The 16,223-nt window shown below is 46.4% G+C and overlaps 1 protein-coding gene across 9 annotated transcripts in view; it reads right to left on the reverse strand.

Annotated features, from left to right (window-relative positions):
* PHACTR4 (phosphatase and actin regulator 4) overlaps positions 1-16,223 on the reverse strand; it is a 68,043-nt gene that overhangs the window by 12,590 nt on the left and 39,230 nt on the right. For 8 of the 9 annotated variants that reach the window (XM_072884921.1, XM_072884919.1, XM_072884922.1 and 5 more), the window contains 2 exons: positions 1,757-1,933; positions 1,233-1,313 (listed from right to left, as the gene is read on the reverse strand). In XM_072884921.1, the coding sequence (XP_072741022.1) occupies positions 1,233-1,313; positions 1,757-1,933 (258 nt within the window). Of the gene's footprint in view, positions 1-1,232; positions 1,314-1,756; positions 1,934-10,287; positions 10,593-16,223 lie in introns of those variants that run through there. The other variant, XM_072884918.1, reaches the window with a different exon arrangement.

The raw sequence follows: 16,223 nt of genomic DNA on the forward strand, positions 1-16,223 counted from the left end.
CTTAAGCCAGATCAGATGACTCAAAGCAGAAAATAATTCCAACTCTGCCACGCTTCTGTTACACCCTTACAGTTTGGAAGATCTCTCCTCTGTCATCTCTAGTTGGAAGTTTGTTACCCAAGCCTTTGACCTCTCTTCCACAGTTTCATCCTGTGACCTCGTACACTTTTGTACCCCAGTGAACTCTTCCTCCAGCCCAGCATTTACACCCTCGGGTATTTGTAGATGGCTTTCATTACAGTGTAGCTGCAAACAACCACGTTAAGACTTTTCCTCTCAGTTTTGCTTTCAGTGGTTTGGTCTGAAAACCACTTTTTCACCTCCACTTCTCCACTTTGCATCTTTCTTAGAAGAACCCTGAAATTTGCATTAGGTTAAGGCTGCCTCTGCAGTACGACTTTTGAGGTACAATTATACATTGTTCTGAGCCAAAGACCACCCTGCCACCCAGACAGGGTGCTGCTCTCCCACCTCATGTTCCTGCCCCCTCCCTGGTACCCACGTCACCCAACATGCAGCCAGGTGACTAGATGGTGAACTGATCTGCCTGAAAAGTTATTTTAGCAGGATGGCCCCAACTCAGAGACATCAGGGATGACAGAAAAGGGGATAAGACTTCTTTGACAGCAGAGCAAGCTTCGATAAGCTTAGCCATGACTAACTACGACACCATACCATGAAGCATCTCGTCTATTACACTTTGAGGAAATGCCCCTACCAGGCAGCTCAAAAGTCATCAGTTGGTTTCTTTTTCCAAGCCTAGGGCCTTCGAACCTGAGCTCCGAGGTCAGCCGCTCTCCCGCTGTGGTTAGAGTGCAGTCTGGAGCGTGATCAGAACAAGCCGGAGATGGTGAGCACAAGTGTGATGGAGAAGCTTAGCAGGACAAGACAAGACAAGGCAGCTGGAGCGGGACACGTACAAGAGGGACAGGATAGGAAGTGACACACAGAACACCCCTTCCCTCCCCGCTGGCAGCAGACAGGAAGATGTCCAAGACAGGCATTGCACTTTCTTAGCAACATCTTCCTAACTGATCTGTCTGCCTTCCTTGCCAGGTGCAAAAGTCAGACGAGAGAACATATTGAAAAGGGCAAGACAGACAGGAATCACGTTAGCAAAGAGCCCTTAAATTCGTCTCCCAAAAAAGAACGGCTGCAAGGATGAGGTTTTGCCAGAGGAAGATCAGCTATACAGAACACAGACAGGAGGACAAGTTCATTTGCAGACTCACCCTGCTCAGGGTCTTCCAACAGAACCCCTCTTTTTACCAGCTCCTCTCTTGGCTTTCGCATAGAAATCTTTCGTTCTAAAACTGATATTAAATTGAAAAAAAGCACTCAGAAAACAGGGCAAGCTAGAAGTTCAAGAAGATACTTTTTAAAATGGATCCTCCAGAGGAAATAATAGGGCTTCAAATTTCACTGGTTTTGCATGGATTCTAAGGAGGGAGGAGGGACTGCACGTTCAGGCCTGCACTTCGCACTAGATTGGTGATCGTGGAGCAAACCCTCCCTCCCCACAGCTGCTTGGGGAGGTTCTTTGCAAGAAAGGAATTTGTTTGTCTGAAACTACTGCTCCATGGCAAGGTGTTTCTGGACAGATTGCAGGTGCCAGCCCATCACCAAAGTCACATTTTGGTTCTTACGAGTGTCAGCTCTCAGGCTTGTGACAGCAAGCCCTTCTCACTAGCCAGATGGCTAATGGCAGGTCTCCTGAGCGAAGGAAGGGAATCCCACCCAGCCCTGATTACTCTACCTTCTGAAGTCTCCTTAAATTTGTCACTGCTTTTCTTTTTCCTCCACTTCCAGGGTTTGAAGATCTTGCCAAAGCTTGAAAACTTGCTTTTCCTCTTTGTAGGAGGTGTGGTGTCACCCGATTCCAAAACGTCTACCCCCATGCCGGCATCAGTTGGGAGGTGATCCACCTCTTCGGCTGCACAGGAAAGAATAAAGAAGTTACCTTTGTGTTGCAGGTAACAGCTGCCTTCTCCCACCAGCCTGCCCCTTGCACACTGGGAAACGGTGGCACACATTCATGCAAAGGAGGTAGCGAGACTCCATGCCTTCACGTAACCCGTCAGCATTTCACATTAGCTTGGGGAGACAAGAGTGGGGTTTCCAATGTTAACAGTGCAAAGGGTAACCGATAAGAGGCTTTCTAATGAAACAAGGATTAGTTTAAATTTGCAGTGTCACAGCTTCGCCCAAGGAACACAAATCACTTTGCTGCAGTTTCTCATCTTCAGTTGGAAGCAACTGGTGCTAGACACAAGTAATTACATGAACACAAATATCTTCCAGACTGCAAAGCCGACTATCATGACTGTCTACACACACTGAAATTACCAGACCCATTACAACAGCTGTATGTGCTAGAACTTAGCCTCTCTGATTTTTCCCTCTATAAATAAGGCCAGCAATGCTGGCCAAGAGCAACAACTACACAGGAAAGCAACACAATACAGGCCTGCGCTCCACCTACTGTACTCGAAGTCTCTGGAGAACAACACAAGAAGGACACGGAGGTGGGAAAGGACACGCAAAAAACCCCGACTTGCTGCAACAAAAAAGCTCATAAAGAAACAACTTGCAAAGCAGCAGCAGAGCACAAAACGCAAAGCGGTGACTGTCAATTCTGGCTTGCCTAGCGTTGCTGTTTTCTGGGTATTTGATGAAACATAAGGGAACACTTACAATCAGCAGAATCTAGCAGTGCCTGCAAAAAAATAAAAATCAGAGTGCACACAACCTAAGTGAAGCCAGCTGGTGGCCTGCTTCATGGTCTTAACTTACAGACCGAGAATCCCTTGGCTTCAGCACTGCAAAAGACAGGAGCTGCGTCGCACAACTCCATGAAAACATGCAATATCGAGAACGGAGCCTCGAGACTTCCTACAGTCCTATGATGCAGTCCTGCCAAACACCGCATACCGCAGGCTGAGGTGCCGCGTTACAAATTGCACTTGCGCGTCTTATTTTTGAGCCTCTAAGTCAAATGTTCTGGAGTTTGCAAGCCTTCTGGGATCACAAAAGACCTTTTAGTCAACTTCAGACAAGCCTGTATGACGTGCCTGCAGAAAAGACAATACCCCATAGGCCACACAGAAAGTTCAGCCAAGAATCCCATCTCCTGAGGCTAACAGATTGGGAAAGGAATTTTAGGGGAAAGCTATTTTGCACATAGGACAAAGAGCTAATAATGTATCTGCTATATCCTGCAAATATCCACCAAGGATACAGACCCAGATGTGAAAAAGCAGATTCCTGTCAACATGGGGAAGAGCACATTCAGGACAGGGAAAAAAAACCACAAACAAAAACAAAGAGTTAAAAATGAGTTGTTTGATGGAGCTCTACCTGCAAACCCTGTAGTGCTTCCTAGCATGAGATTTCAGACCCCAGGAAGCATCAAGCACAGGAAGCCCCAGCCACGGGCCGGCCGGGCTGGGGACAGGCTGTCACCGTGCAACACTGCAGGACAGACCCACCCCAACTTTTCAGTCTGAGCACAAATGAAATGGAAGATCACTGAGTAATTGGGAAGAGAAGAGCAACAGAGACCATGCAAGCAGCACAAGGGAAACCAGAGAGTATTTCAGTAGGAGGATCTAGATCACATGCAAGGAGTGCGGTCTTTAACCAAATGATGGAGGAAGAGGAAAACCTGCCCAGGACTCCAGTTTACCGAGAGGCTGGAGTTGCAAGAAAGTGCCACTGTGCTAACCAGTAGGAAAAAAAGGGTTTTCCAAGCTCATTGTGGCCATTTCAGACTTCACCTAAAATGCATGACCCTTCCAGCTCTGTACAGGTTTCTCTCCTCTCACTTGCGGGACTCCAGATTTCACGCAGTGGTGGTTGATGGGGTTTTTCTGTTTGGTTGTTGTTTGTATGTTGGTTTTTTGTTTTTTTTTTTTTTTTAAATCAGGCCCCCTAACAGAAAGCTCACTCAGAACCAGTGAAAAGCCGATGCCAGCCAACGTTTATCTGAAAAAGCAAGATCAATTCAGCATGAGCCACTTCTTAAAAAAAAAATCTGGCTTCATAACAGGAGAGAAATTGGGTGGAAAGTAACATACAAGATGTCAGCACCGATCTGTGATTTTCTGTGGCTCTATTCTGTGATTTTCTGCCGGGAGGGAGGGTGGAAGTGGGGACAAAAAATGGCATTTCAAGCTCCCAGAAACCCAAGAGGAATTGTCTGGATGTTTAGAGGCACTTTCTTCAGAGACTAGAACATTAGCCCTGGAGTTGTACATGTAATTTTAAAAAGCAGTATTCACTTTGTTCAATAGAGCGTTCCCAAAGTTTACCAGGCAGGCAAGACCACTTGCCAGGCACAAGCTGTGGACTGAATTTGGATCCCAAATGCCAATGCAAAGGCATTTCCCTCACCTTTCCAAGGAGCAGTAACAGCGCTGAAGGCAGTTGTACCAAGCTCACTTCATATATATCCCTTCCCTGAACTGCTCTTAGGAATGTGACTTATGTGCTGTCTGCCACCCAAGGTGTCAGAGTGCTGCACTAAGCAAAATAAGTTATTAAAAGAAAACTCAACCATCAGGTCCACGGATTAATGAACGGAGACCTCAGCAAGCTGTGATGTCTCCATTTCCAATTAGAGGGAGAACGACAAGCATTCCCTCCACCACAGTCACCTCCGAGCAGCTAGGGAGGAACAGTGGACATGAAAGGATGAGCCGAAACTGCAGGAGACACATGATATCTCCCAAGCAGGAGCAGCTAAAAGCAGGGAGGGTGGGGGAGAGCCCACATGCGAGTTTTACTCCAGGCGGAAGAACCTCTTTCAGCAGCTTCTGCAGTCCAGGGTCTGGCTGTCAAATCAAATACCATCTCAGGGTGGAGTTTCACACCAGATGCCTGACTGCCATTAATTGCAATCGTGCAGGTTAATACAAAAGCTAGGTTTCACAATGACATTCAGCATGGATATTGAATAACTCAGTTCTTGCTTCTCTGCCATGCTACTCCATCAGCCATGCTATCAACTGCTTGTAGGCTTGTGCCGTGCATCAGGTCTTGTCCAACATGAAAACACTCAGTTTTGCTGCTTTATAATCACTTCCATGTCTAAAAACAGCGACACAAGAGGGGGAGACAGGCATACCATGTACCCCTTCACAGCATAAAACCACAGTCCAAATAATTTTCACCATCCCTTTTGCTCTGTGTACAATAAAACTTGATACACATTACTAAACAGTGTGAACATCCCGAGCCCGCTGCAGCCCACCAGGTAGTACTGATGCCACGAAAGCCGTTTCCCTCCCCAGTACAAAGTGGGATTCATTCTGTCCAGTTCTGCAGCACAGGCTGCTCACAGGAGAGCTTGTAATGCCCTTCCACAGCACTCTTCCTTTTACCATCCCTAATTACCACACGGACATAGACATTTAAAAGTCTGTTGTGATGCAATTATGAATTACATTTACTGCTAATTAGCGGGTGGATCAGCAGCTGTAGGTGTGCTTTACTGATCTGTATTTTAAATAATCTCATTGTTCAATGATTGTTCAACATTAGATAGTGCTCATACTCCCTCAGAAGAGGACCTTCCCTTCCATTCACAGCCCATCTCCAGCTCAAATGTCCATGAAATGGTGCAGAGAGGACATTTCTTGCCCAAGCTGCCTTCGCTGTGAAGGGAGCCTCGGCAAGGTGGATTCTCTGCACCTCCTCCTGCTCTCCAAGGTACAGGAGGGTCCCTAAGCTGCTTTGCAATGCAAGGCAGAAACCCCTTGTTATATGAATCGTGCACTGGGAAACGCCTAAGGAACCACAGCGCAGTGCTCAGGGAAAGAAACGGGGCAAAAAAAGACGAACAAGACTAAGTGAAGGGTGAGAAGTGTCAGGAAGCTGATGCTCTCACTCGACCCAGCCCTTGCTCAGCACCACGGCTGTCTACCTGCATGGCAAGTCTGTGTCCAAGAGACCAGCTTCACCTTCTTCACTGCAGTCCCAGGCTGGAAAATCCATTTAAAATTTATGAAAAAGGTTAAATGAGGTCATGCAGGTGAACACAGGGGAGTCCTCATTAGAAGGTCAAGAGCTTTCCAATAAGCAGGTCCCTAGTGAGCCCCCATGCCAAAGCACGACCTTGTCTAACCTTTCTGCAAGACCTACATGAAGTACTCACTTGAGAAAACCCACCCTGAAGAAGGGAGAGCCCCACAGAGCCTAACCTGACACCAGCACACCGTGCCTAAACGCACTGCCCCGCAACACAGCCCCATCCGAGAAAAACTCCAGAATAAAACATCTGCTGCAACTTCTGCACATTGCCCCAGGCAAGCGTGGGTGCTTCTCCTCGAGGAGATGTCCTGGAGCACTCAGCTGAGGCACCATGCCTCGGACAGACCCCAGCTGGTCTGGGGAGGGAGTTGTGCCCTGGCTGCTATCTCCCAGCTTCCCCACCAGAGCCTCCTGCCATTTCAGATCTTCTCTCTGAAACACTTAACATGCTCTGATCCCGTTCCATCAAAACAAGCAGGTGAATTTGAGCTGTTTAAACAGCAGATTTCTGTTAACCCAAAATGTTTAGACTGAAATAGTCTAGGGAAACGTCACAAAGTTGGCACAGCCTGGAGACACAAGAAGGCAGAAAGCTCCAGCAGTGCCAAGCAGCCAGGGATGCAATTCTCCATCAGTACGCCTGGCCAGCTGGTCTTTCAAACCCTCCCCCTGCAGCCTGCTACACACATTTACACTCAAGTCTTGCCCTTAAAACACAGGCAGAAAAAAAGCTCTTCTCCCACTGCACCTTGTGTTAGGTGCAAACTGTTGTGCAAGAACATGGGTGGTGGTGAGCTATGGCCGGAATGTTTTTTTTTCTCCAGAGAAGAGAAACCATTTCAGTGGAAGAAGCTGGAGACTTGCAGTTGGTCTCCAAGCTCATCACGCAGTCAGCAAGTGCCTGTGGTGCTGCATGTGTCATCTGGTCCTAAAGCTTTTGCCAGGCTTGGGGCAGCCATTCCTATTAAAGATGGTAAAGCTTTCACTGCTACCACTACTCTCACTGGGTCAAACCAGCAGAGCCAGGATCCGTGGGGTCAGTTGAAAACACCACATGTGTTCACACCATTGCCATGCACACAGGACACTCACAAGAGCAAGCAGCTATCTAGCTGACCTTTAGGAAATACCAACATATAAATGTAATAGTTTAATGGTCACACTGTGGTCTAAGGGAGGAAAAGCCATTACGTGAGCAAATACAGTTAACTCCCATCTTCCGAGACCAAGCCCCAGAATACCCATTCATACAGCAATGCACTACCAGCCTAGCAAAAGGCACAGCAGAGACCTCAGCTACCAACATGAACAAACAAAAAGCCTTTCCTTCATTAAGGACCATCTCTCACAGGGAAGATACCTGCAACGGTACATGAGATAGCGGCACCTCTGATACATGTTATTGAAAAAAAAAAAATTAAACCCAAGCTGCATCTAGTGTAGGTCATTGCAGAATTAGTCCTGGTGAATTGTTAAACCATTTTAACTCAGGCCACACACCATCAAAAGCCAGCATGGCTATGGAGAAATTTATTTTGTTTTTAACTGGCACACCATTACATAAGCTAAAAATCACTTCAAGATCCAAGTTACAGACCCTAACAAAGCAAGCAATTCTTTGAAGAAATCAAAGAATTGCATCCCAGATGCTGACAATTCATATTATATTGCTATATGCCTGGGAGGGTAACTACCGATTTCCAGTGTTCATGAAGAAAATGGCACAATGCTTTAAGGATGAAGGGTCAGTGAGCCCCAGGCCAGGACTGCAGACTGAAGCTGTTAGGAAAAGACTGAGAACATGCTGCTTTTCTCCCTGAAATATCTCTGCAGACATCCAAGAGTTGGTGGAACAGACTTTAGCTCCAAAAGAAGATGCATCTTGCCACTGCCTACACTACAACAGGATATTTATCCTAGTCCTTTTCAGAGATGTTAAGACCTGTTAAATTCTATATTCATTAAGAGACATCCTTGCAAAGGAAGCAAGAAAACATCAGTGTTTTCCTTTGTAACAAGACTTGCATAGTGTGTAAATCATGAGCTTGAGCCAGATTCTTTCCATCTGCAAACCACGGTTCACCCAGAACCTGATCCGTCTCTTATCGTAGTAGTTACTACAGGATTTCCACAAATCCCAGGAGTTTCTGTTCACAAGGAGCTCACCAGGCACTTCTGTCTCACAGTCATAGCCTCAAGGCTCACAAACAGACAGACCTGCAGCAGTGAGACTACGCTACAGCAAAAGACAGTGTAAACCCTTAGCTGAGAGCTAAAAAGCACTCAGACAAATTAGGCACTTCAATGCCACAGCAACTCCGAATACTTTTGCTTAATCACCTCCGTTTTCCTAAGTTACACATGCACCTGAAATTCTGCTATCACAAGCCCAAAAGGTGCATCAGGAACTTTTGCCGAGAATGCGGCTGCTCGTGGCACACCTAACGTCACCGCACCCTCAGCAGCATGTTCTGCAGTACAGCCTGGACCTAAGGCGACAGTGGGACCAACTGCCTCGCAACGCTGAGCCTGGGCAGGATCCTCGCTGGCTCACACTGTGGGACTGCAACAAACCCTCCCGTTGCCAAAACAGTGTTGATGCACAGGCTGGAGAATAATTCAGCTCTCTTGTCTTCAGCTTTGTTGTGCCGGACGGAGCAGTTAAGAATCCAAAAAGCTTTCAAGCAAACAGCTACAACTCAAAAAGCAAACAAAGACTCTTCTGAGGGAAATGCCGTTAAGGTTAAAGTATCAAAAAAGCACTTCAGGTAAATGTTTCTAGCTTCCTAGAACAGCTTTAAAAACTTCATGTGCATTTCCTGAATGGTCCAGGGAAGACATGAATCCTGACCTTAAAGCATAAAAAACTGTGGTCACAAACAGCCTCAAATAGTCCCAGCCCTCGGCTTCCCTGTCTTTTGTACGTTTCTAATCACCATAATCTTCACAAGACTTTTCTTTTCAACAGCATCCTGCCAAAGTTAATGCAAGAACCATCTCTTCAAGTTCACAGTTTATTCAGTAGGAACTATGCAAGCTGTGCCATGAAAAAAAGACTTCAGATAACAAATGACCATTTGTGGAAACATCAGGTCTGCTGGCCTCCAGTCTCCGCCAAAGGACAATGTCATTACACCAAGTGAGCCCACTCCCCTGAAAATTACCACCGTCTCTGGTGCTTGATGAGAGAAAGAGCCCAAGACTGAACAGGTCGGCTTCTAACAGTGCCTAAATCCAAGGAGAAGATGCTGTTAATCTCCATCGACAATACAAAGAAGACTGAAGTTTTACTTCTCCCTTCCACTCTCTCAATACCACTTATTTTTAGCAGCTCTTGAAGACTAGCTGGATTGAACTGGGGGCGGGGAAGAGAGAATCAGTGGTTTAATCTGAGCCCTAAAAATACTTGGTAGGTTCAAAGTTGTAGAAGTGAAAAAGAATGAAAGAAATAATCTGTATCTCAGGGAGCTCTCCATGTGCAAATGTCAAGTGTTTCTCTAAAAATCAGATCATGCCACTTTACAGATGAGAGTAAGCAACTCAGCCCAGACAGCTGACAGCGAGTCAGTGTGAGATAAAAGGAAACAGCACGATGTGTAAAGTCTCCTCTTATAGTCAGTGCATTGCAGTCCCAGCGCTGGGAACAGCACCTAAGACAGAGACCTGGAAATAACACTGACCTACACACAGTGTTCTGGAAGCAGTGCTACTTCCAGGACTTAAAGCAAGGTTGTGTTTCCTACAGCCTGCCAGTTACTCAGACACCTCGCAGAGTAGAGAGAGAGAAAACAAGCAGGAAGATGACTGCTGAGCCCCTTCTCCCCCCAAAACTACTACAGCTGCCCCAAAAAGCTGGGTGTCATCACACACAAGGAGGCAATTCTGGGCAGCTTTGATCCAGGCAGACTATCGAGGCTGGCTCCTACCTGACTCAGGTGAATTTTACTGCTGTCCAAGTGCTTTGCAAAGCTAGTGTCCCTGAACCTGGCCATGCAAGACAGAGGCTATCCCTAAAAACTACAGCTCGGAGCCTGTCCGAAGATCCGCAGAACGTGTTGCACAGCGATTGCATGTGACATGAGTAAGAGAAAGGAAGGAAATGGAGTTATTTCTCTGGTTTCTTTTCCCAGCTCCCAAGCCGGGCACAGGTTACACAAGCCCCGCATTCCACTCCTCCCAACTCCCCCGTTTCACCTGCAATCCTGCCCTGCCGCAGCCCCAAAGTTTCCTCCGTCTCCCTTGCCCTCCATTACTCACCAAAAGCAGCTGGATTTACCGGTCTCGAGAAGTGCGGCTGCCCCATTAGATTCTTTTCCAAGCAGCTCTCCGGGAGGAGGCGGGAGGGGGAGAGAGAAAAAAAGTCTACCCTGAGAGAACACTTTACTCCTTTAAAATGATAAATCCACACTTCGGACTGGGAAAGAGCCTGGCAAGCGAGGCAGCTGCCAACTCTTAGTCAACGGCACGGCCGTCCCACGGTCCAGCGCAGGTCCTGTTCTCCCGGTACCCCATGGCAGGACACTTGATTCTCATAAATAGGTGTCCGTGCCAGCTCCCTTCACGCAGGAATGCCTGTCATTCCAGAGCCGAGCTGGCTAGGGCCGAAGCTCAGGAAGGGGAGGAGACAGCCAGCCACGCTCCAGCCACTTAGCTGCATAATCCAAATCATCAACACCCCTCGCTCCTTCCTCGCATCAAGTTTAGCAAGAAGAGAGAAAAGCTGGGAGCGAGGAGAGAGGGAAACCGGGGTGCTTTGCTCAAGGAAGGGCTTGGAGAAACCACGCACGCCAATGCACAGAGGGGTTTCACCTCCCAAACGGGATCAAAGAGGTACCTGAGCCTGCAAAATACAAACCAAGGCGGTGAAGAATGAGAAAGCGTGGTACTCTAACTGCTGTAGGAGCTGCACTATTCCGAGAGTAAAGGGAATTTCAAAAAGAGTGCCTGAGCTGATATGCATCTAGCCAGACATATAATAAAAATACAATTTCATAGCAATTCCCCTCTCCACTAAAGTTACCAGGAAGAAGGTAGGAACAGGCAGCGTGTCTTCTCGTTTAATTAGAATTTAACAATGGAAAATTTAAATTTACCAAGGAAAGTTAGAGTTTATTTTTTATTTCATGTATCACATCTTGATGGTTAAGGTAACAAATATCCTCTTCAACATTTGCATCACAATAAGAAAGATCTCCAGAGTTTAAATATGTCCACTTGGATTCTTTAATTTTTCATCAACATTTGTGTTAGGACTTCAGTGAGCCTACAGATCATTTCCAACCCCTGTGCACCACACCACAGAGGAGTGGGAAAACCTTTAAACATCCAGAACCTTAATCTGAACTCAAGGGAAAAGGAAAAACAATTTTCAAAAACATACAGGAATTTGCTGCAGCATCACACCAGTGACTAATCAGGAACTTGAATCCATCTGACACATCCAGGTTTGTTCTCTCCACTGTAGGAAGGGCTGTAGGAAAAAGCCGTTTCAAACACACCAAGATTTGCTACAGCCCTCAAGGTCCCTGTCCGCGTCAGGCCAGCAGCCGCAGTACTTCAGTATCGCTGAGTATTACTCAGGCAGCCAGGAAGAGTTCAGGACAAGCTCCCTACTGCAGTAATTTACCCAATAGTAAAAATCTTCTATTCTGAGAAACAACAAAATCCAAGATTGTCAATTTGGGCTGGTGCAGCTGGGAACAATCAATGCTGCACATTAGTCAGAACAGACACCCAAAGCGAATGCCCGCTTCACAGCGGCAGAGATCACCGTTCACAACCGCATGTTGCGGTGGGAGGCAGTTTTGCAGCCAACACCCCAGAAAAGGGAAGGGGGTAGTTCTGAAATCTAATAAAACTCCACCTAAGCCACAAACACACCTGGAAGACGTTGATGCTCTTGGCTCCTCCACTAACATACTAGACATGCCATCGGACAACTCTGCAAATCCATTCCTCTCTCCCGAAGCACAGCTGTAAAAACACGGGAGGAAGCAGGACACCTCTGCACCTTCTCCACCTGCCCCAGCACCCCGCTTGCCCTTAACCGCTGCCTGCTGAGCAGATGACCACCATCCCCATGGACAGCAAGAGCACGGCGGCAGGAGCAGGTGGAGGAGCAAGGGATCAGCAGACACGTGGAGGCGGAGGAGCAAATAGCACTGTCCTCCCTCGCGCAGAACATATGGACGTTCCTGAGAGCGCTGCTCTTCTCAGCCTCCCACCACCAGACATCTCTGCTCGGAAGAGCAGCCTGTGTTTCTGTCTGGTCAGCCACAGCAGTCAGTCTTCCAAGTACTTTTGATTTTCATTGCGGGCAATTAACATACTGATTCACAGGCATGCTCCACCTCATTTAAGACTCTTTGCTTTGAAACAAAGAAAAAGGCATTTTAAAGCCATTTAAATACGCTGCCATCTGGCAGGGACCCACAAAGTTCAGAGATAGAGGCTGGAAGACTTCTCCAAGTCTGTAAATCAGCTGTCCAGCTTGGAAGGAGGTCTGGAAAAAATCTCCCTGCATCTGGGAACGCTACAGAACGCTAAACACTGCATCTAGACTTGCCTGACTTCCAAGGAGATAAAAGCCATTGCATTTTATATTGCATTTGCTGTGAGTTAAGAGTGCACACAGAGCTCTGCTGCAGAACAGATGACACATGGTAGGTTGTTAAAGCACAGCAGCACAATCATATGCCTGACCCATTATTTCTACATTAGTAAAACATGAAACATTAGCTTAAATTTCAATGAAAGAGATTTAAACTAATACATTTAAATTCACAGCAGATGCAGTCCAAGAGCATGCACGACAGTTACTCAGGCTCTGGTGCCACACAGTAACTCACTAGGCTGTGAAAAGACAATCATGCAATAAAGCCCTTTCACATTTCTGTACCGTTGATCAGCCCTTACAAACCATCACAAAGAGAGTAACAAGACTATTTGGCAAAAGCACTTGTAATAAAGTTTGTACCAGCAGCATTAATATTTGCTTCCAAAATTCAGAGCTGTGGTGCTCAAGGAACAAAGAGACACAAATCTGCATTTCAAATTGCAACTGGGTTTGGACTTCAAACATCCTTTAGGAGCATCAGCCGCAACCCTCTCCTCTTTGGGGCAGAAAGAACAAAAACCCCACCAGAAAAGGGATGACAAAGGGCAGAGAACAGCAGAAATCCAAACCAAAAGTAACACCGACGACATCATTTTCAAGGTGGACTCCTGGCCAGAAAAATCTGCCAGTCCATCCTTCACTTCCAGCTCTGGAAGGAAAGGTAAAAATTCTGCACCAGCAGACACAACGCAAAGAAAGGTTCCTGTCTCAACTCTAGCCCAAGGACAGAGCATAAGAGCAGCCATACTTCCTGTGCTCTTAAGTAATCCTTTGCATCCACAGTGCTTTGGTTCACAGCTGCAGAAAAATATGGGACAAAGCAACCTGCCCGAGTTGCCTGCCAGCAGCACGTGAAGAGCACAGAGCACCGACGCTTGGGGTTCAGCACCCCGTCTAGTAAGGTTGCTTCAGCTCTACCAACAGCAGTAAGGAGACAAAACCTCAGCCCGCATCCAACTGCGCATCCAGATAAAAGGAAAATCCACATTTCAAGCAAGGACAAGTAACAAATGTACAAAATTCCCACAATAATGCAGAAGGGCCATCTGACATAGCAGCAACCAGAAGAAACCAGAGTGAAGCCTTTACTCCTCAGGGACAGGTGACCTTTATGAGAAGGAAGAGCTCGGAATAGCACAGAGCTTTCTACAGGAAAGCAGAAAGGGATATGGTTGATAGTCCCTTCAGTATTTTCTTCTAAAAATGGAGTAACCAAGAAATCCCAGTTACATGAAAATTATTCAGGATTTCAGGAGAGTCAGATGGCTAAAACAAAATGGCAAGACAACCGGTTACGGGCAGCAAATGCCCAAGAAGTGGGGTACATGGCTTTCCTCTGAAGTTTCATTTCCTCTCCATCCAGACCAGCATTCCATTAAAAACCCGGCATTCAAATGTTAATAGTCTGTTTATATACATTGTAAAAGGAACTCTTCTATATTGTTTCACTTTAAAATCTAATGAAACCCATAATGAGCACAAATATTAGGTCCTCTAATAAAGCCACTGTTGTTCACATTTCAGTTCACACCAACGTGAAACACCGCATTCATCTGCAGTGACTCAGACATTTACGTTCCATGATTCAGCCACAGGAGCATTAAAAAGGACTCTCGCATGATCCCATCCATGTAGACGGAGCTGTCTATTTAAAACCAGTGATACTGGGCGTTTTCCTTTGCCCATCAGCAAAAGAGTCAACAGCAGCAACAGGATGTTTAAGGCTCTTTCCTTGCTGGAGATGCACCCATCTGAAATACTAACACAGGCCCACGGTACCATTTTACCGGGAGGATTGGCAGGGAGAAGTAAGAGTGGCAGCACCACAACTCTGGATGCTTTTCACCACAATCTGTTTGCTAGCAATTCTCAGCAGCTTTGGCAGAACAAGGAGAATATGAAAAAAAAAAAATTATATATACATAACAGCTCTGGCTACCTACAAAGATGACCATTTCTGGGCTGTGCTCCGAAACAGAGCATGTGGAAGAGTTATTAACTACAACAGCAGACCAAGGGGAAGCAAGTGGGTAGGAAGCTGGGTAGTCAATCTGAAAGGTCACGAGCCAACACAACATGACGTTCTTCCTTTCTCCTCACATGGTATTAAAAGTCAGCCCGATACCCAGTGTGGAAATGGAAAATGGTTTATTTATAAGCCAGCTGGCATCACATTGTTTAGGTTCTGTACACTTTGATGAAAGGGCGCTGGTTCGGGTGAGACAGAAAAGTGAGGTAACCGCTCCTAAACCACATGATTTCCTCCATGCTTCCTGTGACATTTCCAAGAGGGAAACTCCTATTTCCCAGAGCATTCCAGTCCCCTTGTCCCCACCAAATAGTCAGCATGGCGATACCGGCTGCTCGATCTCAGAAAGCAAAGGGCAGCGGATCTAGCACACCAGGGACTGTCTTGGTGCCACCATGTACGTGCTGGTGATGGGGAAGGTGAGCAACCCATGTCCTACAGCAGCCCAGATGTTGATCGGGATGGAGCACAGCTGGAGGAAGAACACTGCTCTGGGTTCAGCAGCAGCCTCTGCCAACGAGCTGACTGACAGCACATTCAGCCTCACGTTTAGGAAGGGAAAATAAAGCTGAGGACATGCTCCTGGAAAGCCTCGTGATCGCAGCGGGTGGCTGGAACACAAGGAATCGCTTAATTGTCACAAGGACTGGGTTAAAGAAAATTGCATAGGAGGTCTTGGGGCCAAGAGGAGCTTAAGGTTAAAATATCCCCCAGCCTTGTTTTCCAGCAGAGGAAGTGCAACTTTCAATGAGAGCACATTTTAGCCAGTACTGAAAACGTATCATAGTGAATGGTGAGGAGACATTGAAGATAATTACAACATATGCTAAATATTTTCTTGTTTATTAGTGAGGGAACGCTAAGGAATGTAATCCCGACAAAATTAAAGATTCAGTCACATCTTGGCTAACTTGATCACCGCGGTGATTCATGGCTATGCCATCTTGAGGCAAGGGAACCTCCAAAGCTGACAAACTACTTTTTGGAGCACCTTGAAGCAGCGTTAAAAGAAACACTGGTCAGAAGCCAAAGGAAGCACAGATATAGGACACATTCCAGCAAAGCATCAGGCATCAGCAAAGCATCAGCATATTCCCAACAGTGAAGCACTCGGAGGCAGGATACCCATCTGCCACTTCCAGCTATATTATTAAGAACACATTAAGCAAAAATATGGAGAAGAAAATTACATTAATTATTCCATTGTTTAGGGAAGAAACAGGCAGGGCATTTAGCTTAACTCTCTCTCAGCAAAAACTAAGACACTCAGAGAAGAACCTATAAACTAACATCACCTAAAGCTTCCCGTTGCAAAACACCGGAGATAAAGAATGACAAAACTAGCAGAGCTTCAGCACAAATCAAAAAGATATCCCTCTCCTTTCAAATCACTACCCAGCACGTGCTCTTAGGACTGGCACAGCACAAGCATACAGTGCTCTTCCTAAGCGAGCGGCTGCAGTACAGACATGGTAGACAGTCACATCCTCTGGGTTAACTACCTTAGTGGACAAACCTAAGATTTTACAGCTTTATACAGATTCAAAA

This window comes from Ciconia boyciana, chromosome 21, assembly GCF_034638445.1.
Source record: "Ciconia boyciana chromosome 21, ASM3463844v1, whole genome shotgun sequence".
Taxonomy (NCBI): domain Eukaryota; kingdom Metazoa; phylum Chordata; class Aves; order Ciconiiformes; family Ciconiidae; genus Ciconia; species Ciconia boyciana.